The 23657-nt window shown below is 34.8% G+C and overlaps 1 protein-coding gene across 2 annotated transcripts in view; it reads left to right on the forward strand.

Moving 5' to 3' along the window:
- The window catches only part of CCDC141 (coiled-coil domain containing 141), a 55381-nt gene extending 32123 nt beyond the window's left edge, over positions 1 to 23258 (forward strand). Inside the window, exons 18-30 of one of the 2 annotated variants that reach the window (XM_064718333.1) lie at positions 3016 to 3156; positions 4000 to 4194; positions 5113 to 5296; positions 6522 to 6631; positions 8867 to 8965; positions 9644 to 9727; positions 9792 to 9794; positions 12514 to 13391; positions 15291 to 15463; positions 21250 to 21404; positions 21503 to 21632; positions 21715 to 21880; positions 22963 to 23258. In XM_064718333.1, coding sequence (XP_064574403.1) covers positions 3016 to 3156; positions 4000 to 4194; positions 5113 to 5296; positions 6522 to 6631; positions 8867 to 8965; positions 9644 to 9727; positions 9792 to 9794; positions 12514 to 13391; positions 15291 to 15463; positions 21250 to 21404; positions 21503 to 21632; positions 21715 to 21880; positions 22963 to 23017 — 2373 coding nt within the window. In that variant the 3' untranslated portion in view covers positions 23018 to 23258. Of the gene's footprint in view, positions 1 to 3015; positions 3157 to 3999; positions 4195 to 5112; positions 5297 to 6521; positions 6632 to 8866; positions 8966 to 9643; positions 9728 to 9791; positions 9795 to 12504; positions 13392 to 15290; positions 15464 to 21249; positions 21405 to 21502; positions 21633 to 21714; positions 21881 to 22962 lie in introns of both variants that reach the window. The other variant, XM_064718332.1, reaches the window with a different exon arrangement.
- The last annotated feature ends 399 nt before the right edge of the window (positions 23259 to 23657 follow it).

The following is a 23657-nucleotide window of genomic DNA, read 5'->3' on the forward strand; positions in this document are numbered from 1 at the left end:
GTCAACCAAAGAGCAACAGACCCTGATGCAGGTTCTGTTCTTCCAAGTCATCTCATTTCTTTTTCACCATATCATTATTTGCATGCTTATGGAAAGATATGAGTGGAAATATGGTTTTAACCATAAATGATAATGAGGTATCTTTATTCACAGGTCAGTAGGAACTGATATGTAGCCTCATTTCTCACCTTGTAATTTATTCTGATTGTTGCCCGAGGAATCAAGTAGTCATTAATGACTTGAACAGATTTTTTCCCCCCTTTTTGTTTTACTGTTTTTTAATCTTTGTGACTGAAAATCTGTTTTCAGCAACCTGCTTCTTGGGATGTTTTGATTATTGATGCTATCAAAACTTTTGTACATGAATAGAAAGGGAAAGGTGAGGGATTAACATTGAAATTTCTTCTAGAGTGGCTCAGACAGCAATCCAAGCATTTACTGGAATGGCACTGTTAACAAAAATGTTTAAAACATTTTATAACTTGACTTTTCCATTTATTTTGTGGTCCTGTGATAAATTGAAACAACTGGTACTTAAACCTCTCTCCTCCACTACCATTCTCCACCCATGACAGGGCAACTATAGTTAGGAACAGCTGCTTGACTAAAGACTATGACACAATAGTCAAAGGTACAAAGTTCCATTAAAGCAGTGGGCTGCAGTCACTGAAGCATATTTGGATGCATAGTCCCTTCAGTGTTTCTCATTTAATCTTGCAAAACTGAGACATGCTTGGATTTCTAAAAATTGGAAGCTCCATGCTGCCCTTGGTGCAATGGCTGATGATAACAGGAGCAGTGCAAATGCAGTCGGATGCACAAGTCAGAGCTGAATCTGGTTTTTCCACTGAGGCTAAAAGAGAAGAGTGACAGCAGCTGCAGACCTTTGACACACAAGCCATCATATCTGAAACAAGGAGATCTAATTTCACATACTGCTATGAGGAGAGCCTCTGGCCTTATAAATTATCACTGCTATTCTATATGTGCACAAGCCAGTGAAACAAACTAAAATAAACTCTTGTTCATCTTTTCTTTCTCACAAACTTGAAGCAGCAAATAAGACTCTTGTTTTCTGAATAAAAATGTATTGTTCTGCAGCAGTGATTATATTAACAGAGGGCTTTTAGATAGACTTTATTCTTCTGCATACTTAGGCGGGATAAAGAGCTTAAACTAATTGGAGATCACAGGGCCAGTGATAGAATTCCCTTCCTTTCCATTACACTGAGTGAGTACCATCTGTTTATTCACTGCTGAAATAATGTGGCAACATCCCACTAGATGAAATGAAAATGAAAAATATATCCCTTGATGGATTAACATTAGTATATAATAATAATAATAATAATAATAATAATAATAATAATAATAATAATAATAATAATAATAATAATGATTGTTAGCTGTTCCAATAAGAGTGGCTGCAAAATAAGCCTTCGTTACTCCCTGGATTCTTTGGCATGAAGGAGGAGAGGGTGCAGGGTGAAGTTTGTAGGATTTTTTAATATTAAAAAAGCCTCAAATACATATTTAGATATCCAATTGTGGATATGACCTGAACTTGTTAACACTAATTTCATTTGTGTGTCTGGAGTAACAGATCATAAAGCAATAGAATTTCTGCGTTTCTTCATATCAGTGGCTTTAAACACATGTACTTTTACATAATTTATTGATCATTATTATACATTATCCTGAAAGCAAAATTTATCTACCTATAGGACCTGAAATTTTTAAAATCAATATTTTGGTCATTTTAATATTCTTTTATCTCAAAATTTATTAATTAACTACAAATAATTTGATCAGGGAATTGCAAGGTAATTAAGTTTTTAATGAAAAAATAACATGGTTTATTAAAGGCCTACTTGTAAGACAATATTAAAGGAAGCATAATTGTCACTTGAAAACAAAAGATAAAGAATATATAACATGCTGATATTATAGTTACTTTCCATAGTAAATAAACACTGGGTTTAAAATTCTGTTCATCCTAGATGGCTCTTCTTTTTGATATGTATTAAACTCTTTCTGGTAAATTGGCAAAGTGCCTGATCCATATGTGTGTAAATGAAATTGCAGGTTTCTAGAGCTTCATCAGTGTAGTTCCTATCATTCTGGCACTTCAATTTTTTCTGTAGATTAAAGAAAATGTAGCTATATTCAATCTAATTTTAAAAAGAGTTTTAGAACAAATTTAATATAACTAGATTTAATAGTAGGTAGCTGGTATGAGTTCATCTGAAAAGTCTTGAAAGGCATGGATACTTCATAATTGGACCTACTAGTTCATTTTAATTTATATTATTATAAGAATAATTTTCCCTGGTGTTGGGCTTGTTGCACAAGTCAGTGCTGACTGGCAGAAGTATCCTCACCCAGTACATCTAGCAGTAGCTGGGTGAGGCTTCCTGTATCTGTTAGCAGGATCTCCCTGCTGCCATACTCAGAGCACAGTTTGAAGGTCAGGTGGTCCTACAGCCTTCATCTTGATCCTGCAAAGTGATGTGCTTCTCTTTGTATGCTGTAATTGTACTAAGATGTTTGGATTTGCACAGTGTATAAAATTAAGCCCATGTATAACTTCTTTTCAGAAGCAGGACTTTTGAAAAAGGGATCAGAAATGGGACACTTACTTGGCTACCATTTCTACTAAATGAACTAAAGTATATGAAGGGCATCTACTTTTAATTAAAAGCAGTGGAAGCTCCTGTACAGGATTTTTTCATAGATTGTCTGAGCAATAGTCTCATTCCTTGTTCCAATACATTTTTGTCTCAGTTATTCTGGAAACACTTTTCATTCAGAATGCAAAACCACTGATTTAGCAAGATTATGAGTTTCCTTTACTGTAAAGAAATTCTGACAACTTAAGGATGCTTGGAGATGGCATAGTATTACTAACTTCTGCATTAAATTTTCAGTGTTTAAATTGTCCATTAAACAGCTCTTGAAAAACTTTAATTGATGGGTGCTGACTTTTAACTAACAAATATGTTTACACTGTTGCAGCTCAGAGAGTCATTTAAGGATCTCAAAAAGAAATTCAACAATTTGAAGTTTAACTATATGAAGAAAACGGAAAAAGCTCGAAATATGAAAGTACTTAAAGTACAGATTCAGCAAGTTGATACATACGCAGAGAAGCTACAGGTAACAGAAAATCCAGGTTTAGTAAAGGCTTCACCAGTTCAATTACTTGGCCTATGCGAAACACATCACGGGAAATTAGGGCATCACAAAATTTATTGTGCACTTCCCTCTTACCTTTCTCATTATATCCTCCCTGTCTGTCATTGACTGAGACATTTTTGACTATTCTATTCCTGTTATTCTGCCATTTACTTCTGTGAAATGATGTTAATTCTTGACTTCACCCCTTTAATCACCATTATTTTTCTGTTTAATCTTTTATTTTTCTTGCATCTATTGTGTGACCTAGCCTTTCTTCTCCTTAAAGGAACCCAAAATTATCATGTCTTGCATCAAGCTACTCTCTTGTCTTTCTGATTTCATCATGTAAAAGATGAATTTTTTTCCTCAGAGCCTTTGGCTATATTCATTGCCTGGAGTCGATCATGATCCTTTGCACCTTAGGACCCTGATAGCCTCACCCACTTTTTGCATTCACCAGAAACTTTTCCTTGAATGGCCTTTTTAGTTGCAAGTTGTGCATGACCATGTCTTATTACTGCAGATATTTTGTTTATTTTTAAGCTGAAAAAAGCTAGCTCAATTATATCTTTAGTAAATATAATTTATATAATTTTTATCAATTATATAAATAATTTATATAATTTCTATCAATTTATGTAATTTTAATCAGCTTTGCAAAGACCCTCCAGGTTCCTTTGATTTTTGAAAAAGCAGCTTGTAGTTTTTAAAACATAGGACAAGAAGTATGTTTGTATGGTTTTCCCCTGATTTTTTATATCAAATTTCTAAAAACAGAAACATTTTGTTGGTATTTAACATTGCTATCTGTTTTTTAAACAGATTCTTAAAAAGAAGATGGATAATTTAGAAAAGAAAGTAATTGATCCTTTTGCAAATGAACCTAAGGCTAAAGTTCAAGTTCTCTTGGGCGCAATCAGTGACTTACAAAAACAGCTGAATGATTTTAGCATGGTTGTGGAAGATTACAAGCGAAATCTAGATCTCATGGAGCATCTGCAGCAGATGATGAAAGAGGTACTAGTAAACCTGACATACCCACTGTGGCTGTAATAATTATCCAGGACAGGGACAGATAAAATTGCAACAATAAAGTTTTGTTTAAGAGATGTGTTCAGTGACCTCATCAGTGTGTTCTTACATATACCATTAGCCAAAGAATTTGTTAATATTTGTTGAATATTTACATTTTCAAATTCTCCACTTACTCAAAAGAAATAAATTATTTCCTAAAGCTAAAATTTAAGACTGCCTTTTTAAAATTTTTTTTTAACTGAGTGTAAAGTATCACCTTTTACTCAAAACTTTTCTTTCAGCAAATAGACCCAGTCCTAAATGCTGATTTCAACAGTGGCTAGAAATGGTGATTTCTTTTGTCACTTCCTGTAAAGATGCAATACTGGTGATTCTGAGTGAGCACCAGATTGTGTTCTGAGTATTGTTAACAAAAGATGTTTATTATGGGTATGTTCTAAAGCCCATTCTTGTCAGTAGAAAGATTTCTGGTGAGTTTAATGCTTGCTGAGACCAAAAATCCTGTCTGCTTGAATGCTAAATTTAAAGAATCCTTCTGCCCTTACACAGCTATAACTGAGGCCATAACAGGAAGTTTTTGAAATTAGCCAATTGATATACAAGGTGGAAGGAGATCAGAAATAAAACACGTTTTTTCAGAACCATTAAATAATAACCTCACCATGCCTGTAAGATGAGCGTGGGCATAGTACTTAATGAAAATTTAACAGCCATTAATGCTTGAAGCATCATTAGTAATGAACAAATGTTTTTCAGGTTAAATTTAAGTCAGAATATTTAAGATACACCGTATGCCACTGATTAAGGAAAGTCTAAGAATAATCCAGTCTATTCTTCAACAGCTTGAACTGCAGATTCATTCATAGTAATTCATAATAATTAAGTTTTTTTATCCCTCAGTGTCAATTTTGGTTTGAAGATGTGAGCGCAACAGTGATTAGAGTTGGCAACTACTCTGCAGAATGCAAAACAAGAGAAGCAATAGAGACTCTCTATAAGCAATTCAATAAGTTTATTGAACCTGCAGTGCCTGAACAAGAAGAAAAAATTCAGCAGATTATGGACCTTGCTAGACGGTTATATGGTAAGGAGATATCTGGTAATGTATTGTGGGGACAAAATGCAGTAACTTGGGGTGGAATTAAGCAGACTCCTAGATTTGTTCATTTAAGATGAAAATAGATGAATTTAAAAAAAGAGAAATTTTCTAAAGTATTGATTGGAAGAGGTGAAGGATTTTAGAACAAATATTTACAAAAAGTAAAGATATGAAAGTACACTTTCAGTCTGGTATTTAGTTGGTTTTCTGTATACAGCCTGAGTTCGCCTTGAAATCAAAATGTCCTTGCAATATTCATGAGCTTTGAGTTAAGATTTCATGGCTTAAGCTCTCTCATAACAGGCAAGCCCTTGCAGCCAGGAGATATTATAATGATATACCTCAGTGCTGAATAATTTTTGACATTATGACCGTAAATAACTGGTAGGATTTGATTGTCAAATTTTTATTAGAAAATAATGTAGACTGCTATTTAGATACTGTATTTGCAATTGTGTTGATTTGGAACATTGTTGACCAAAAAAATTGAAAGTAAAAAAATTTTGTATTTTGCTTTTTTTCTCTACCTGCAATTTTTTATATGCTTTTGAAATTTAATTTTTCCAAAGATAAGGTGATAATCCAAATGTGCAGGGATTTTGTGCAGCCTATCAATTCCTGTAGTAAAGTTTAAAAATTTCAGCAAACTGGGCTTTAAAATTCCTCTTTATTTAGTGGAAAGAATATTTAGAGAGCACAGATCATTTTTTTTCTTCTCTCTCTCTCTTTCTTTTTAACCCTTCTCAATATTTTAAACATTTCTATCTGCAGCAAAGGAGATGACAGAACAGATTTTTGACAATAGCTGATTAGGAAAAGTAGGAGAAAGAAGTTGCTGAGTGTCCTTTAAGTCATTATATGGGAAAAAGCTTCTTCATCCTGCCTTTGTTTCATATTTCTTATAACAGGGATCTAAGTACTTCCTAGTTGTATAATGTAGCAATGAGTTCAGGGGACACTTTATGAGGTCAGCATCTTTTAAAGCAGTATTACTAACCAGAGAGAAGACTTGCAGAAACTATGAGGACTTATCTCAAGTAAGCTAGGACGAGCTGGGAAAGCACATTACTATGAATGACAGAATTCCTCCAGCAAAACAAAACACAGAAAAATGTGTTTATTGTAGTCCCTTGGGGTAACAAATTACATGGACTTTTGCAGGTCTGTTTGAGGCATTCTTTTATACTTTCATGCTGTTTTGCCTTTGTAGGGATCGAAGAAGGAAAGAAGTATGTAGAAAAAACTGTATTAAAGTATGAAGAAATCATGAATTCCGTTGATGGGTTGTGCAGGTCTCTGAGAGAACTTAAGGAGATAAAGGTATGGTTTTTTAAACTGGAGAATGTATTGCATCTGTGTCAATTTATCATGCTTCGTAAATCTTGGTCTGAATCAGTGCTCTTAGTGAGGATCATCTATGGTAGCATGAATTACTTCTTAGTTGTTCAGTTTTCTGATATTTTATGTAATGATTGTAATGAATCAATGAAATGCTACTTGTTTGGACACTAAATATTTCTTCTGAGCTTCTTTTTCTTTGCTTCTTTCAGAACAGTTACTCCTTTCAAGAAACCTTTAAGAGAAAATGTCAAATTTTATTTGAGTATCTAGAAAAAATACTTTTTTTTCATACTTCTTCCTTTGATATTGTAAGATAGGTAACTGCAGAGCCACAAAATGCCAACCAACCTCTCTTGGCTCCCTCTTGGAAAAGACATCCTGAAAAACAAATTGTGTTAAAGCCAAAGTCATTTGAGTTTGAAAAGCTTTGCTTTTACATAGATATTTATGAGAGTAGCATTTTTAGTTTCATGTTCTGATAACTGCTGTAGATGTATTTAATGTAACATTAACTGGGGAGAAATTATGGAAGACTGGTGATGGAGTAGATAATTAAGACTGTCTGCTCCACCCTCCTCCATTCTCAAAGTAATATCTGAAAAATCTCCTTCACGCAGCAGCAGCTGGCAAGTTAATTCTTCTGTGAAGGTGGAAAAAATAAGATGCCTAAATATCCTGCTTTTGTTGGTACTGAGTGTTGCTTCACTTTTCTTTGATGGAATTATACTATAAAATTGAAAAACACTCAAAGTATCCATTTATACACTTTAAAGGAGTAAGAGATGCCAAAAATATGAATGAATTCCAAAGGTCATTAGGTGAATGGGAAGAAGGCTTTGTCTTGGACTGTGACCACATAGAAACCTCAACATAAATGCCCATTCTCCTCCCCATTTGTGTATTTATGAACACTATTGTGTGCAGGACAGTAGTCCCAGGTTCTGTCAGAAGAGGGCTTGAACCTTTCATCTTCTCTACAGAAATGTTGTATGATCTTTTCAAGTCAAGTGGAATTTCAAACTAAATTTACTACCTTATTTTGACCAATTTCCACAAAATTATTGAATTTTTTTTACAATAGAGTTCTGCAACTATTTTAAATGGAAAGGGTTTTTTTTACATTATTTGGTATTCAAAGATTTAAAACCTAATATTCTTACTGAACATTTCCAGAATATATCAACAGTACATGTCTGCATCTTATGAAGAATAAATAATTCAGAAGACTGTCTGTGCCATCTGTATGGAATGCCATGACTATAAATTGAGTTTCACTTCCTGTTATTTTTAAGGCATGACAAATTAAGGGGAAATGTATTGCATAATCTTTCCTAATTTTACATGGCTGCTCAATGCCTGAAAAAACCCTGATTTTTTTCAAGTACAAAATTAAAACTACTTTTTCTTCCCAAAAGAAAAAAATAGACTGAAAAGATCTCATGAAATTTTTCACTTGTTTATTGCTAGAATAACAGATTTACAATGCAGCACTTTCTTATAAGAAACTTGTTTAAGACTATAACTTTTGGCTGGGCACCTAAAGATATGGACGACACAAAACTGTAATTATAAAGCTTTTGGCTTTCTTTATCTTGTGTCACTATTATGTTCTTTGAAATCTGTGGAAGATTCCATGACAGGTTTTGAAGGATTTATCAAGTCCTCATAAAATACACTATGGTTGTCCAGATTTCTGTTTCTATGTTTTATACTTAGACCACATTCTTCCCCTTCCACCTTTTAAAAAAATTTGATTATAGACACTCACAAATGTTTCTTTCTTCCCTAGAACTGTTTTTCTGCAATCCTGATACCTTTTCTGAAACTGTTGTTAGTTCTCTTTTTTTCATATGACAGAGTTACTTAATCCTTTATTCCCCCTTACTGACTCTCTGTATAAGTTGGTTCATATTCCTCAGATTCTTGATTAGCTGCTGGAATTCTTCAGTCTTACATACTGAAGAATTATAGTCTGCTATAGTTTCCCTGCCTCAGAAAAGATCCTGTCAGCTTCAAAAAATGCTGTCATTGCTTGTCCAAGAATGAATTAATTGGGTTTTGCTGCATTTTTTTTTGCCATAAGCAATTTACACCTGTGCTGATGACAGATTTTCACTTTGGTGCTTTCTCTGTTGTACAGAGCATAAACCAGTGTAGAGCTAACAATTCCTACCTTTTATTGCATACAAACTTAATTTTCTCTTCACATGACAGAAAGTTGACTTTTCTGAAGAGTTGATTCCTGTTAAAAAAGAAGAAAGAAATGGTCAAGAAACATGTGAGACTGTTAAAGAAGTGGAGCAAAAGCAGCAGGTTAGTTCAAATAATTTTTTTTTTTAATAACTAGAACTCTTTCATAAAAGGCTCTATGCATTGCTAGAAAGAGTCTTGTTTTTCAGTCTTAAAGCCTCCATTTGGACGGGGGTTACCTGTGTAGTCTTGGTCAATTTTTTTTCAGTTATTTTCAGTTACCCCTTTCCCTTCTATCCAGTCCATATATTCTCCCCTATGAATTTTTATTTTTTAGCATTTTTTACATGCCTGTATATATCCTTTTCTAAGAACTATTTCTTTTGTAATCTTTTATCAATTTTCCTTTGGTCCTATTGCCACAGTATTCTTAATGTAGAGGTCCTCCTTGTGATCATTCTTCCTTCTTGAAAAAGAGAACTTCTTCTTGAACTCTCTCTTTTAAAAATAAAATTTAAGGGAATATAAGAAGTAAGAACTTCTTGAACTCTCTCTTTTAAAAATAAAATTTAAGGGAATATAAGAAGTAATAGTGGAGACTGCTGATAGTATTCCCAGAGCCCTAGATTTCTTATGATGCCTAGATACAAGTTAGGAAAATTTTTGGTTTATATGTAATATTCTATGAGAGAAACATAGCTCAGAATTTGAACTAAATAATTGTGCAAATGATGATTATTTGCTAAATTATTAAAGTCTTAATCGGGAAAAAAGTGGGATTTTAAAATATTTTTCTTTCAGATGGCACCAGGTGAATTGCTTGCAAATTCAGAAAGCATTGGTGAGAAGAGAGGCAATACTTTGTCTCCTAGGAGCACTAAACAAGTATGTGTTTTTCATATTAATTTACATTTAATCGGATTGATGGGCATCATTGTGTGCTCTCAAGGGAGTTCTACTCTTTAATTTGTTGTGTATCAAAAGTGAGGACTATTGTTATAATGGTAAGTTTTGATTATATTCTCATTTACAGTAGTACCAAAAACCCGAGAAAACAAGCGCATTGATTCAGTTTAAAAACTGAATCAAACTGTATCCTGTGAATAACAGGAAACAGAGAAACAATGATGGAACACAACTGCAGCTGTCAGTAGTTCAGTAAGACAGCACGTTAAATATAATTTGCTGTAATACTGGTATAACACTATAGAAGAAATAACAGAACTCGCCATCAAATAATCATCTTTATCTTCATCTCAAAACACTTAAATTGGATTTCAGGTGCCAAGATTCTCTGCATCAGAGATTATAAATAATTCAAAGTAGGGATTGCATCCATGTTGAGGACAATTCACAAAACATAAGACAAGACTGAGTATGCATTTAGAATGATAAGAATCCAAACAGACAAACATATTTTATTTATGTATATACAATAAAAGAATATTAAATTTTCCAAATAATTAGTGAATAAATGAAATCTTAGAAATACAGGCAAAGCAAAGCCAGATCTATGTTTTATAAAATGAAGTAGCTTAAAGAATATTTTGGAGGCTTGGGATCCTGCATGTAAATGTAAATAATTTCCTATGTAAAATAGTCTGATAATTTGGAGTGGGTTTAAGTCCTTAGAAAGGTAGGATCCATTGGTACACAGATTTAGAGATCTAAAAATTCCATTTTGTAAACTGCTAACATAGAAAAATACTGCAAGATATTAAACAGTGATGCTTTGTAGAAATTCAACTAATATCACTCCCTTCAGTTCAATACAAAATGCCCTGTAACCTACTGATAGGCCAACATTAAACCTAATTAATTTTCTTACCTCCATTCCATGTCAGTGGGAGCTTCAATATTGACTCAGAGCCCAGATTTCACTCCAAATTTTGTGACTGCTCCAAAGAGCGTCCCTCAGGAGAATCTCTTCAGCAGGTGTCCATAGCTCTATTTTGCTAAGCCACAGCTTTGTCAGTCCTCATCAGACTGAGTCCCAGCTGCCAAGGAGAGAAGTCAAGGGTATGCAAAACAGCAAATATCATATGAGGATTGTGGCAGCTATGATGCCTCTACCCTTTTCATCACTCCATACTTCACTTAAAGAAGTAGCAGGTTCATCTCACTAGAGCCTCGAATAGCAGCCAGCAATCTCTAATTTTGTCTGTAGTTCTGCAAGCTGCTTTCCCAGTATTAATTTGCTTCAAATATAACCCTCTTAAAAGTGTGCTAGGCCTTCTCATGGCACATTGATCCTCCTGCTTTTTTGGTGCCATGCTGCCAAAGCCTATCTGGCAGCTTGCTCACTCACAGCTCACCTGTCATTCTTTTCCATTGCTTTTTCCCCAGTGTTAGTCTTCTTCCATCTCTTCAGGGGTCAGAGTTCATCAGGGGATGTTTGTGGGAAACATTTTTATAGAAAAAGATAAACTTTGTCTTACATCTGAATTGAATTGTTTAGTAAAATAGACAGAGTAAAATCCTAATCTGCTTCCAGTCCTTTTTTGTAGGTCTGGCATGAATCATATTGTTTTGAAATAAGAAAGGTAATAACTTGGGAAAGCATCTGTATTAAAACTAACATGTCTAAAGAATCAAGGTACATAAGAGATTCTATTATTTCTGGGCATTTTAAAAATGTTTTCACTAATTGTTAGATTGTTTGAGCAGTAGAGGAAAAAGAAAACCAAAACAAATATGCCATCACACTCTTGTACTGGATACTGCTAAAGAGACCTGCTTTGGAAAGCAATGAAATTCAGTGTACCACCCAATTTATTTGAGTGGGCAGTTTATAGGTGATAGAAACACTGCTTAGTAGATTACGTATTTGTGTATAGAACTCAGCAATGAGAGAGTAGCTTAAGGAAACATTATGCACAACTTTGCTGAGAGCCTTTGCACAAATTAAATCAATCTGAAGATGTGATTACATTCACACAAAAATCAAGAGGCAGAGACGTAATTAACAAAGCAGATGACTTTGATGCTTTGTGATTAAAATTAATGCACTTATGCCTCACCCAATTCTCTTTGAAACATGATGAGAGGGATTTTTTTTTTCCTGGATCCAAGTTAACATAATTTTTACATTGCTTTTCTTTTAATATTTGGGAGGATCTTTTAACAGCTGGCAAGTAAAAAAAAAAAGCCAAAAAAGAAAAAAAAAGAAGGAGGAAATATGAAATGCTTGGAAAATGTTATAGAGGTGCTAGCTTTATTATTTAACCAGTCCGGCAACTTGTCTGTTAATATATTTTCATTGCTAAATATCTGTCCCCCCTTTAAATGCAATTAGGTGACCTACTCCTCCTCCTCCACCACCTTTACCTTGCAAATGCTCATATAAACAGAAGCTACAGGAAATGCACAGGTTGCCCTTTGTTTATGGAAAGGTACTTTGTGCTTTATTGTTACTGTTATAATAAATACTTGTACGTAGTTATAATAATATTTTCTAGAATCTATTTGAGCAGTTTTTAATTCCAATAAGCTGCTGCAACATTTTCTGATTGTTTTTTGCCCCATTTCTTTCTGCCTCTCAGAATACATCAAGCTTAATTAGAATATTGTTGTTAGATTTTGCATGACAAGGGGACGTATTGAATGATAACTCTTTCTTTGTTTTCTTTCTCTTCTCTCCTTTCTCTTCTTTCCCCTCCCAGTTCGAAGAGAGGAATATATTGGCTGATATTTCAGTTATCTGTCCAGCTGGTGAGGATCTTGTTTCACAGGATACAGAGCTGTCATCCTCAGCCAGAGAGGATGGTTTACAGACTGAATTCCTGGCAGAAGAAGCACCCTCTGGAGATGAATATGAGTGTATATCACCCGATGATATATCTTTGCCACCGCTTTCTGAGACACCAGAATCCAACCTCTTACATTCTGAAACAGAGCTAGAAGAGCAGTTCTGTTGTAGTTCTCATAGTCTGCATGTCAGTTCCTATAGCTTGCAGAAAACCACTAGAACAGTAAAACTGATGGAAGCACCTGACCTCTTAACAAATTTTGCTTTTGCTGATGCTACAAATAATAGAATGGAAAGCCCATCAGATCACTTTCAAAAGTTTTCTATCTCTTTAACAGATTCTGGTCCAAAAGTCAGAGCAGAATCTCCTTTGACTTGTAGTTCACACGGAATATCTGAAACTAGCACTGCTTCCTGCCCTATAAAAGCCAAACCAGTAGATAGCATGATGAGTGAAACATGCAAAACACATTTACAACACCTTGAACTTCATAAAAGCATGGCAGAAATGCAAGAAAAATTGCATGCCTTGAATAACTGTACTAAACCCCAGGACAGGCTGCATGCTTTGCCCGATGCATTCTCAGGTTTCGTGTTCCAATCAGACGCCACCAGAAGCTGTCAGAGGCAGATGGTTACCCGAGAAGAGATTAAAAGTTCTTCAGAAAAGAACAGCATGGCCAGCCTAACTGGACAGGCGCCTAACTTCTCCCAGCTTCTCTCTAACAAAACCGTCATGGAAGGTTCTCCGGTAACTTTGGAAGTAGAAGTAACGGGATTCCCAGAGCCTACACTGACATGGTGGGTAGCTTGCAATGAGAAGCAGTAAATAGACCTAGTAGTGAGCCACCACAAACCTTTCATAACCAAATCAGTTAATCTGTACACTAGAATAAATGGCTTGTATCCTTTCTACTCCACACTTCTGCGTGATTTCCACCTTCAGAATAGTTTTCAACAATTAACCAACTTGAAATAATCTCTCTGTACCAAATTTTAGGAATGAGAGTATCAACATACTGCAAATATATCCAATGTTTTCAAGCAAAATCATCATACAGTTTTCCTATTCTGGAATATGGCATTCTACTTGTTCAATGCTTTCTTAAAACAATTGCATGGTTCAGATTTACTATAAATAAACTTACCTGCATTTTCCCAGGCTCTGGGCACTACATATGGACAGACACATACATTGCATGCACACTGAAATATTTATATAGTCACTATGTAGATGGGCACACATTTACACGTATGTGAAAGTCAGATATCAAAACTAAGGTTACATGTTAAAAAACATCACCTAAATATCTACACTTAGAGAATCACTTTTATATCATATATAAAAATGGGCATGGTCTATCTCTCTCTTAATTGCTATGTATCTACTTAGATTACTTTATTATTGGATTTGTGAGAAATATAGATAATGTAATACAAACATCTGAACTCTAAAAATTCCCTGACAAAGGGAACAGGGACTGAAAGAGGGGCAGGATTTCAAGATTTTTTTTCATAGTTCTATATGTTATGTCATGTATTCCTCCAATTTTACCTCATTTGTCTTTTCTCCACTTATTCCGTTCGTCTTTCAAAAAGGAGGCCTTTCTTTTAATGATTAAAACTAAATATGCCTCTTACTGGAAAAAATTGATGTTAATATTATTATTACGCATTTAAAGAATTAAACTGTATGTTTTTGTTACACTGAAATTTTTTGGTGCACTGAGAAGAATACTGGACACTGCAACCTTGGTGCTATAATCTGTTGGTATCAATAAAGTTACCTTGTTTTAAATACCATTATTGTACAGACTGAGGAGTATTATTGGTGAAACAAGATATTTATTTTACTGTAAGAAAGCATTAATTTAGCACAAAAATATATACACTATTGACAGATTTTCTTTCAAAAAGGTAATATTCAATTGGATTAATTTTGCAAATTAGAAATTCATGAAAATGAGAAAAAATGTTTTTAATTTAAAAATTACCAATAACATGTATTTTGTACTGGTATAGAAATTTCTTTGGATATGCACGTGGAAAAATATTTTCATGTTTGTGTTGGGTTAAATGTAGCCTATGCTGAAACATCATGGTGCAAGTAGAGCCAGAATTTTCTCTAAATTCCATTTTTAAATCAGGAGTCAATACCAATGCACTGTGATAGATCCTTAAGTGTTAAAATATGGCACCAGTTCGCTGAAGTAACTCTTGATGCATTGTTCTATCCTGTTTGATGATGTGAGCTAGGTAAATGTTAAGTGGGCTGGGATGGAGGCAGGTTCTTGGTGAGGATACAAGTTTAGAAAGTTTGTTTGTTGATCCTTTAGAGCCTATTTATGAGTTGGATGTGGACTGACTCGGGACCTATTGGCAAAAATGTCTCAGTGCAAAATCAAGGGCCCAGGCCCTTGTTACCTCACTGACACTGCAGTGAGAGACTTGTAACTTATCTGTTGAAAACCATTTTCAGAACCAAATTTGTATAATACTGTTAAGAATGTATTATCCAGTAATTTGCATTGTTTAACTGTTCATGCATATTGACAGAGTAAGTTTAAAACTGAGAAATGAGAGTACAGCTCTTCTGTCTCTTGCTGCTGCTGTAGTGTGACAGAGATTGTCTGAATTTGCAAAGTTCTGTGTGGCATGCAGTGATAAAACTCTGACTTGCAAACTGACTCTCTGCTTCAGGTACAAGAAGGGCCAGAAACTGACTGCAGATGAGCACTTAAAGCTTTTACAAAAGGAGACAAAGCATACTTTGTTCATTCAGAAGGTGTGTGATAAAGATGCTGGCCTCTATGTTGCTCGGGCTAAAAATTTGAACGGCACTACCTCCTCAAGTGCCATTCTTCACGTGCAAGGTAACAGGCCACCTATTGCAAGAATAAGCTGGATAATGCTGTGTGTCATCTATATTAGTGTATCACTAATGTACTGGCTATTCACAAAATAAGTACAATATTGACTGCACCAGACTTGTCACATGTTGAATTTATTTTCTTACACTGCATTTTCACAATATGTACCAAACCACTTTTTATGGCAAAATGGATATATTGCTTGTTTCTTTATTGCCAGTATTCTGTGTTTATTCTACCTTCTCATAGTGATGTTGAGATAAAAACTTTACTATGATTTTTCTAGAATCTGAGGCTGGGTTTTGCTTTCTAAAAATGTAGGCATTCCAAAGCACTGGAAACAGTTTTAATGGTTGTAGGTTTTAAATGTCAGTATAGAGACAGGTAGTGCTCAGATTGTTGTATATTTTGTGATATGTCTTCTCTTGGGATGGGATGTGAAAGGTGTTGGAATTTTTTTTAAACATAGAATGCATTTTTTCCACCCACGTGCTTGCTTGTATGCTTACAAAAAATATTTTTAGAACAAAGCTTTTAAGTAAAGGTATCGTACCATTCATGATTGAACTAATATAGATCAGATTTAGATCTGTCTCAGCCCAGCATACAGTCTCCACAAAGGAAAGCTGCAGTAGTTCCAATAGAGTTGGGATTGTGCTACAGAACTGACCCAGAACCATCAGGATTTGTGTAAGTGGCATCTAGCACAAAATAGAATAAATGTTTACAAATGAAACATTCCAACATTCCACTCTGCTTGAATAGATGTTTAAGATATTTTCTCTGCCTTCTTACGAAGTTAAAGATACAAATATTTCTAATAATCCTCTAAATTGTTTGTATAAGACAAGAAAGTTAATAATTTATGAAGCGAGCATTCACACTCATTTAAAATTTTTAACACACCAATTTCAAACAGAATCAACCAAATTGGAGAACTATCCTAAAGTGTATTCAAATTAAAAAAAAAAAAATCAGTCAAGCAGAATTATCCTTTAACTTAAAACAGTAATAAAGTTTGTGTTTCCTTCTTGACAAGGACAACCACAAATATATTTTTTTATTAAAGTTCTAATTTTTTAACTATTACATAACAGTGATATAATTGTGCCAGTGGAAGACTTAATTTGTATAGCCTCAAATATAAAAATATAATGTCATTCTTCAGCCTCAGTATTTGTTGTATTTATGCAGTAAAAAGAGTTGACAAACAGCTATATGACTTTTTTCCCTGCCTCTTTTGATTACCAGCTTTCATGTTACAATTGAATTGCTATGGAAAATGTTTAAAGATTAAATATTTACTTTCTCTTGCATAATTTGCTGGAATGAAGTGAACCTTTTACTGTGTAGCTTCCTATGAAAAGAATATATATTGTAATTGCTGAGGGTCAGATATTTTGGCCTAGTGACTGCAACATTTAAAAAATTCCTGTAACTTTGAAAAAGGAGAAATTCTCATGATATAGCCTCACAGCAAGGAGAGGGAGCAGGAGAAGTGGTGAACAGATGGGGGAACACAGTAAGTTCTAACTAACTTGGTATTACCCTTAATGAACCACTTTATAAGTTCAGTCATCTCCCAAAAATGTTGATTCACAAGAATTTACTCAGGTATAAATTTCACCTGTTTTCCTGCACTGTATTTTACATTTCACAATAATGGCAATTTAGATCTTAATAAATCATTGTAGAAGTATATAATAGCTTTGTTTATTTGTTTGTTTGTTAAAAATTTCCTCTGAGAATTTAACCATTTCTGTGAATTTTAGGTAAACAAAAGTTGATTTTGTGAGTGTGGTATTGCATCTACTTTCAATCAGGAATAGCTTTAAATGTACAGTTTTTAATGGGTGGATATCAACCACAATTTTAATTGCTGCAAGAAACAAGATTTCAAAAAGAGTGATTAGAGATACTGGATTCACAGCAGGACTCTGAAAATCTCATGGTTTTAATGTTCTGCTTTGTAAACAAAGACATAATCAACACTGCTTACTGCTGTGCTGGCAGTCTGGATTTAAATACCCTTTATTTAAGGACTCAAATGAGTCCTTAAAAAAATTACTGGAAAATTCCAGCTGTGTTCTGGTTAGATAATATTAAAAAAAGGAAAAAAAAAAAAGGAGTGACATTGATGTAGTCTCATGATGTCATGATGCACTAGTATTTCTTTGAAGGAAAAAAACATTCTGTTGCAGCAATAATCTTAACATAATGCTTCCCAATCTCATTGGGTTTTTTTAATAGTTTATACTGTGCATGCTTTATCTCTTCCTTCTTTTAACCATTCTGTAAAGCAGGGAATACATCTGGGTGTTTTGTATGGTTCTGGTTCTTTCTTGGTTCACTGCTCTGACTTTCCCTCATTGCAGTCACAGTTTTGAGCCTATAGTTACATCAAGATCCCAAAATGTTTACATCTTCCCAATGGCTCCCTTATAGAGAAGATTTAAGCCTCAGCCCCACCATCCTTAGAAGAAAGACGTTAGGCACATAACCAACCTACACTCCCTTCCTCCTTCCCCATATGAAGACACCCTTTAAGAAGAGGTGAAAGATATTGCCTGACTACAGGACATGGAGTTGTGTGAAGGGGTGTTTACACAAGGTACCTAAATTTGGAGTGGGAAAGGAATTAATTATTTTAATTTTTCAAGAGGAGCAGCCTGTGTGAGGTCGCAGGTTTGAGTCAGTAGGCAGAGGGAGGATGAGTCATTACCCAGATTGCATCAGATGTGGCTGGAGCTGCAGTGGAGAAGGTGAGTTCCTCTCAAATGACTGGTAAGGTATGCTTACTTCTGCACCTTTCTCTGGAGACTTTTCTTGGGTAAAGGAGTCATTTTTGTGTGGGTATTATTGTCTGTGGTCTAGAGGAACTGTCTTGAAAAATTACTGCCAAGATTTTAAAGAGGTTACACATGGTATTCAAGGAGACTGGAGCTCTGGGATTATGGATATTTCAGCTCAATTGGGTCATGAGACCTGCTTAATATTCCTAATAAAGGGATCTTTCTGTTTGTGTTAGGAGCTTAACTGAGACAAAATCTCAAAACAATAAAGTGCACTGTTGATTTAGAGTAATGCTGAGCAAATTCAAAGTCTCTAAGCAGCATGGTGGAAATCTGGCTAGCATAAATTCACAGAGAAGACAGGGGAAGTTCATGAAATTGTTAATATCACATTTCAAGACACCAGAGACTGGAAATTACATGCCTAGAGTAAATAGATTGAGAATAACTGTGAAGCAATTTAATTTAAAAACTGGCTGTTAAAACCAATTTGGCTTGACCTGCACACCTGTGTGTGAGAGACACTTTATGCAGAGGTGAAGGCTCTGTAATAGACAGATGAAGGTGGACTTTTCCCCTGCAGTTTTTGCATTCCTCCAGGTTGATGATTTTTCTGTGCTTATTCACCAGTTTGCAGCATAACTCTACTGGTCCCTACAGATAACTTATGGAATATTTAATAATTGACAAAATTATTGCCTGAACCTGTAAGGGTGGTATTTCAGTACCACTGGCTACCTGATTATTTTTTCCCACAATGAAGGAACAGATCTGTTCTTTCTAACCCTTGCGGATGTGGACACTATGGGATGTCCAGCCAAGAAATAATTTGCAATTAACAAATTTTCTTCTGAGTTTTTGTTATGATATCACAGGAAAACCACTGGTGAAATATAACCATCTATTCTATGTTGAAGGTTGCTATCAAATGATAAAATCTTTTACAGCAGACTTTGTTGAGGTAAAGCCTATGCCTGAAAAAGTTGTAGGAATTGTCACTTCATGGTTTTATTTGCACATACTTTCCCCTTTTCTCTCTAGAAACTGAACATTTCAGTTTTTATGTTCTGCTGCCTTACTGATATAAAATCAAGATGTGGTCTGATGATGATTACTGTCACCTTTCCACTAAGATTTTTTTTTTAATGGTAAAAATAATTCTGGTATGAGATGCAACATGACTAAACAAGGTAATTCAAACTGCACAAGTAATGGAATCCAGCCAAAATTATCCTGAGGAGTGGCTGAAGCCCACTTAATGTCTTCTGCTGGAATACAAGCTAATCATATTCTACTTGTGACCTATTGCTAACTGCCTGCAAAGAGTAGGCAGGGATGTAAACTTGGTTCTCTTCCTTGAAGTGAAGCTGAAGACCTCAAATTTCTGGGCCTCAGGTGCATGCAATGCAATGTAGGTGCAGCTTGCACATGCTAACTTTCAACAGCTAAGAACTGAGTTGTTTGAGCTGCTCTGGCTGGCTAATACAGAGGTCACACAAGGTTAGCACAAATATGGGAGAGTAAAATTTACATTCTTCTGCTTTACATTGGTGCCTCAGTCCTGCAGTACCTAAAAAAAATTAAAAAGCAGCCAAGGTTGAAAGCTTATTGCAACTAAGAGCTCACCTAAGAAGTGAATTTATTAATACAGTGGTCAAAATGTCTGCCTCATGATGCCAGCAGGCCCACACTTGGCAATAGTAGCCTTTGGCTCAATATATTTGGGTTTAGAAGTTGATGGGCACCTGTGTGAAATAAGCTGATTCTGTTTCTTAATAGCATAAAGAAAAAAATTTTGTTCTTAAACAGTAGAGTAATGGCAGCATGGCAGTTTCAAACTCTGTCATTTGACACACATTTTAGTACCTTTCTATTTCAGAGAAGGCCAGTGATAACTTTTGTCAAATATTTTGGAAATGTGGTACAATTTATATTAAAGAGGAAGGACACATTCTTTATGTGATAAAGATACAAAAAGACATTTTTATTGTAGGATGTCTTTGTGACTTCTCCTTGTGTTAACATCCTCTTTACATTGCTTTACATTCCTTGTGTCAAGAATGCTTAGTCAATTCTAAGCTTGTCTTCTCTTTTTACTGTAACCTTGTAGGTGGAATATAAGTGGAACCTCAGGTGGTAATACAAAGATTCAATAAATCTAGCTTTACAGCTCATTAAGTTACAAGTCACAGAAAGCAATGCTTTAATTCAGTACAAACTGATGCTGATGATCAAAATTTCTTCCATTTTGATGGGTTAATTTGTATTGATCAGTCCTTGTAGAGGTTCAGGTGTCATCCGTCCTTCCTCAGTTGGCATGAGGCTAGCACAAAATCAATCTCATGTGTTTTGGATATTGCAACAGAAAAAGCAATTTCTTGCCCATCCTTCATCTGAACCAAATTTGTACTGGATGATGTGGTAGCGCATGGTCTCAATATTAATGATGGCCAAAATAATGATGTGGTCAAAGTAGCAGAAGCATCATTCTGCCCTTCATTAGTTGCAAATGTCAATTTTTAAAATCTTTTCAATAACTTTTTTTTAAAATAAAATAATGGATGGGGGGAAGTGAAGAAATTGTGATGTACAATAAATGCACTAAATTATAAAATTTGCTCTCATGACTTTATCACTTTAAATTTGTGTGGAATAATTAATGTTCTGTCTTCACTGAAACAATAATTCACACAGATTCGCCTAATAAGTTATCAAATAACATGGTTCTTTACCACTTCCATGGAACTAATACTACTATGCTGGTGCATTACATTCTTGGATGCTTAATATCCATGTTTTTTAACAAACGTTACATTAGATAGATAAATGGTGTATGTCAACTGTCTTGCAAACAAGTTAACCTGAGTTCCAAACATCAGTAAAGGCTCTCTTTGTCTGTCAATGTGATAAACTTTACCAGAACAGATTATTTGCTTCAGTTGTTTTAATTATGTCTCTTAAAACACAGTGAATATTGATTTGAGGTTTTTTTTTTAGTACAAGGAGAACAGCCAAACTTCGTACAAAAGTTTGGACACAGAACTCTGCATGAAGGAGAAGATTTAATCCTGCATTGCACTATACATGGAAAGCCCAAACCACATGTCTGCTGGACAAAGGATGGCATCCAAGTGGTGTCTGGAGATATCAGTGTATGTTTTAATGTTCTTGAATTTTTTCTTGGGAGAAAGGTAATTTACATTGCTTTGTGGTACTAATTATCCCCTATGTGTATTCTCTTGTTTTACAGATTGAGAAATTAGGAGATATCTATTACCTTTTAAAAAGAAATGTAGTCCTTGCTGATAGTGGGAAATATATCTGTGTTGCCAGTAACGACATTGGAAAGGCACACTGTTCTGCTTTCGTGACAGTGATAGGTGACTCGTCCTGCCAGCTGCATGCTTTTTGGCACCCTCCTGCTTTGTTACATGAGCAACTAATGTACATGTTTTGTTTCAGAGAAAAAAAAAAACCCCTGCACTTCCAGTGTAACCCAGGCTAAACCAGAATGTGAAGATGGGTACTTTTCAGAAGAAGTGAATGTCACCACAACAGAGCTAGTCCAAGCCCAGGACACACCATGGGAGGGAGGAGGAAGGCCAGTGGCTGGTTGTACTCCAGTAAGGTAACCTGCATCTTACTCCATGCTGCAACTTGTACTACTGAAGCAACTGTAAGAACCTTAATTTACAAAACATCAAACACTCTTCCTAATCTATCAATTTCAGGGCAATATATGTAATGTGCATAATATGTGACTCCCTTTTTCACCTAATTCTTCATCAAAATATATGAAATTTTTAGATCAAAGAACTAGTAATACATTAGAAAATCGAGCCTTTGCAAGGTATTTATGTTTAGTGAAATATTTTTTTGAAATCTAGTCATAATCTAAATATTAATGTAAGATTGAAGAGTTTAAAACACAAAGTATTACAGAAGTGCAAATTGATGGAGCTACATGAAGTTTCATGAACAGAATATATAAGTGAGGTTTTCTACTAGGCAAGTCTTATTCTGAAGCATAAGTAGCAAGCCCAGTAAGACAGGAATTGTCATTGTTCATTAATTGATTAAAAATAACAATGCTTCCCACTGGGCAATTTCAGATTAAATAAATGAGGTACATGAAGTCACTAATCCCTGTGACTTTCAGCACAGGATGAAATCTCATTTCAGGAATTTAGGCTCTGATGGAAAAGGAAGAGCATTTTTGTCTTTAAATTTCTGAGGTTTATCTATCTAGATGTAGCACAACTTGTAAACATAAAGGAAAGTTTTTGCATGTGTTGATTCAAAAGCTTTGTCCTTTTCCTTGTGAGCTGCCTGCACATCATGGCCAGCTGACAAAGCATTAATCCCACATATTTTGTTCAGGGTTTTTTTCCATGTTGCTGTGCTATGGTAAGTATTCCTTAGTAAAAAACTACATGCAAGAGCATCATAATTTTACATGAGTTACATACAGAAGTATGATTAAAACATGTAGACTGTATGGAAAGGTTAGATTTATCCGAATTCTTTCTCTTATCTTCATTTGTTTATAGCTAGTGATTTCTGGTCAGTAAGATGAGATTTAGAATATTTTATTTTCTCTCTGTAATTGCTGTTTATTTGATCTCTTATATTTTATTTTCACAAGACCACAAAGGACTGTTGTGCCATCATTAAAAATATGGGAAATATTAACTGACCTTTTTCCAACAGGTTTAAAGAGAAGCTCTGGTTTCAAGGAGTGCATCTTGAACTTGCAAGGCCTTAAGAAATTAACTTCAATTTGAGACATGATCCCATTCTTCTGCCTGATGCAGTGTAACAGAAGATGGACTGAACTGCAAGATGCCTGATTCCTGAGCATGTTTGTGTTGTTTGCTGTGTCCATTAGTAGGTATTGGCCATGGGTGAGGAGCAGATGAATTTTGGGGGCTATCCAGTATATATCTAGATTCAAATTTGTATTTTGTTTCTTTACAAATAAATCATTATTAAAATTCACCTGTGCACAGCATTTATTAGACTGTGATTTATGATTTCTTTTGGGTTTGCTCTGGATTGTTGGGCAAATCTAACAGAAGGTGATGACGGAGAAAAGAAACATTTTCCTTCAAAATTGCAGATCTCCTTGGTGATTCACTAGTACCCACTATTGTATTCTTCTACAAATTTCATCAGTGGTATTAATTCAGGTCTTCCCAGTACCTAATATAGAGAATTAGGATTTAAAACAAAATTATCTTATAACTACAAAACTCTTCAGTTTATTAAATAGTGTTAATTGTCATATTTCTAACACCTTTGAGACATTTTTTGGAGGTCAGCCACCAAAAGGAGGGGTTACTTATATTAGCAAACCTTGTCTAATGCTTGGGTAGCAGCAGGAATGTCTTCAGGGAAGAGAAAGT

Source organism: Zonotrichia leucophrys, chromosome 7 (assembly GCF_028769735.1).
Source record: "Zonotrichia leucophrys gambelii isolate GWCS_2022_RI chromosome 7, RI_Zleu_2.0, whole genome shotgun sequence".
NCBI lineage: Eukaryota > Metazoa > Chordata > Aves > Passeriformes > Passerellidae > Zonotrichia > Zonotrichia leucophrys.